The sequence below is a fragment of the Henckelia pumila genome, chromosome 4 (assembly GCF_033568475.1).
Source record: "Henckelia pumila isolate YLH828 chromosome 4, ASM3356847v2, whole genome shotgun sequence".
NCBI classification, from domain to species: Eukaryota; Viridiplantae; Streptophyta; class Magnoliopsida; order Lamiales; family Gesneriaceae; genus Henckelia; species Henckelia pumila.
In genome coordinates this window covers 105,639,086-105,641,290 of record NC_133123.1, presented here as the reverse complement: position 1 = coordinate 105,641,290, position 2,205 = coordinate 105,639,086, and the positions used below count along the sequence as shown (strand labels likewise).

Sequence of the window (2,205 nt, the reverse complement as noted above, 5' to 3'; positions counted from 1 at the left end):
TTCCTAAATATTATTGCATGTAAGCTGCAAAAAATTATATTTTTGTATTAAAATATAATGTATTGGGTGAAGTGGAATATATATATATATATATACTTGACTTCGTATATTGAATTTAACTATGTATGTTTAAACACAAATCCTGCATTTAGTGTGTGATAACAAACTCCAACCTTATTTTGTGCATACTTGTCGCAAAGCTCCTTGAACTAATGCATTAACAAAATGTGTGATACACTAATTTCTTGGAGTGGGAATCCTTCCATGCATCATCAAACTTATTATATTAATATAACCTCAAAAGCAGGAGTTTGAACTGAAGTCATCAATTATTTTATAATCTGAAGAAATGATAAAAGCAGGTATTCCACAAAAATGGAGGTTACTTAGTGGTCAGAATAACTGGAAAGATCTGTTGAACCCGTTAGACTCCGATCTACGACAATATATCCTCCACTATGGCTCAAGGGCTCAAGCAACCTACGACACTTTCAACACCGAGAAGTCGTCGAAGTTCGCGGGGAGCAGCAGATACGCAAGAAGGAACCTCTTCTCCAGGGTGGGACTAGAGAAAGGGAATCCATACAAGTACGAAGCAGTGAAATATATATACGCCACGTCAAAGATCGGCGTGTCCGAAGCATTCATAGTGAAATCGTCGTCGAACGAGGCATGGTGCACGGATTCGAATTGGATGGGGTATGTTGCGGTGGCTACGGATGAAGGGAAAGTTGCACTGGGAAGAAGGGATATACTGATTGCATGGAGAGGGACAGTTGAGTTAGGTGAATGGATAAAAGACTTCGATTTCCCTCTCGTGCCAGCTTCCATGATCGTCGGAAACGCCGCCGATAATGCTATGGTGCATAAAGGGGTGCTTTCGATTTATACTTCGGATGATCCAAGTTCCAAGTACAACCAGTCTAGTGCTAGAGACCAGGTCATGAATATATTGATGAAGCTAACTAGCTAATTAATATATATTAATTTTCTGATCATATATTTTTTATTTTAAAATATGCATGCAGGTTATAGCAGAAGTAAAGAAACAAGTGGAACAATACAAGGACGAAGACATAAGCATAACCATAACAGGACACAGCTTAGGCGCCGCACTTTCGACTCTAAACGCAGCAGACATAGTAGCACACGGCCACAACATACCGAGCAACCAACCGGACAATCCGTGTCCTGTTACTGCCTTCATCTTCGGGAGTCCCCTAGTGGGGAATTCATGTTTCAAAGCGAGTTTAGAATCAATGGATGATCTACGTATATTAAGTGTCCGCAACACCCCGGATATCGTCCAATGGTTACCGCCATTTCCCCAGTACGATCATGTGGGAGTACAACTTATGGTTGACACTAGAAACTCACCTTACTTGAAGTATCCTGGAGACATCAAGAGTTGGCATAATTTGGAGGCTGCTTATTTGCATGGAGTGGGTGGGATTATGGGGAGTGGAGAAGGGTTCGGTGTGGATAATCAAAGGGATATTGCGCTTGTGAATAAGAGTTCAGATGCTCTTAAAGAGAAGTTTTTGGTTCCAAGTTCTTGGTGGTGTCCTTTGAATAAGGGGATGGTTCAAGAGAATAATGGGTTTTGGGTGTTACGTGATCATGAAGAGGATGAATGATATATATCTTCTTTGTTTAAAAAAAATCTCATAATTGTAATTTATAACGAATAATTAAGCTGCTATTTATTTATATATATATATATGCCCGCTGTAATTTTATAAATAGCAAAAATTAATAAGTTTTATATAGATATATTTGTGGAACATAATACTAATTTTAGGTTTAATAATAGTATGTACGTGCCCAAAAAAAAAACATATATCATTTGTTATGATCATAATTAACAGAGTTTTTTTTTTTTTTTTTGAGAATTTAGTATTTTATTGATTAAAAATTTGATGCATTAATTGCATTTACGTCAACCATTTTTTTTAATAAATAAAAATGCCCAAATTTTTACTTCATTTAAAAATCTGTACAAGTGTTGATAATGGACAAATTTTACATTATATATATTATCAACTTTATCCATAAGTTGTATATACTTCAAAAGTTGGTGAAAATGGCTATTCGTAAAATAATTGTCATAATCATGTCAAAATTGAAAAAGTCTATAAAACTCAAAAGAAGAGTAAACTATACCACTACAATTGTTATTCTTAAAAGTATATAGGCATTGTTTGA

At 35.7% G+C, this 2,205-nt stretch overlaps 1 protein-coding gene across 1 annotated transcript; it reads left to right on the top strand.

The window, feature by feature from the left end:
• Positions 1-305: 305 nt before the first annotated feature.
• LOC140866568 (phospholipase A1-IIgamma-like) lies at positions 306-1,789 on the top strand. The gene is made up of 2 exons (XM_073271592.1): positions 306-940; positions 1,029-1,789. The coding sequence occupies exons 1-2, from the start codon at positions 350-352 to the stop codon at positions 1,635-1,637; spliced, it is 1,200 nt and encodes a 399-aa protein (XP_073127693.1). The 5' UTR covers positions 306-349; the 3' UTR covers positions 1,638-1,789.
• The last annotated feature ends 416 nt before the right edge of the window (positions 1,790-2,205 follow it).

Excerpts from the sequence above, each read along its gene's own strand:
- LOC140866568 (XM_073271592.1), top strand. The coding sequence starts at position 350 with ATGATAAAAGCAGGTATTCCACAAAAATGGAGGTTACTTAGTGGTCAG. Across the intron at positions 941-1,028 it reads AGTCTAGTGCTAGAGACCAG|GTTATAGCAGAAGTAAAGAA; the intron begins GTCATGAATATA and ends ATATGCATGCAG.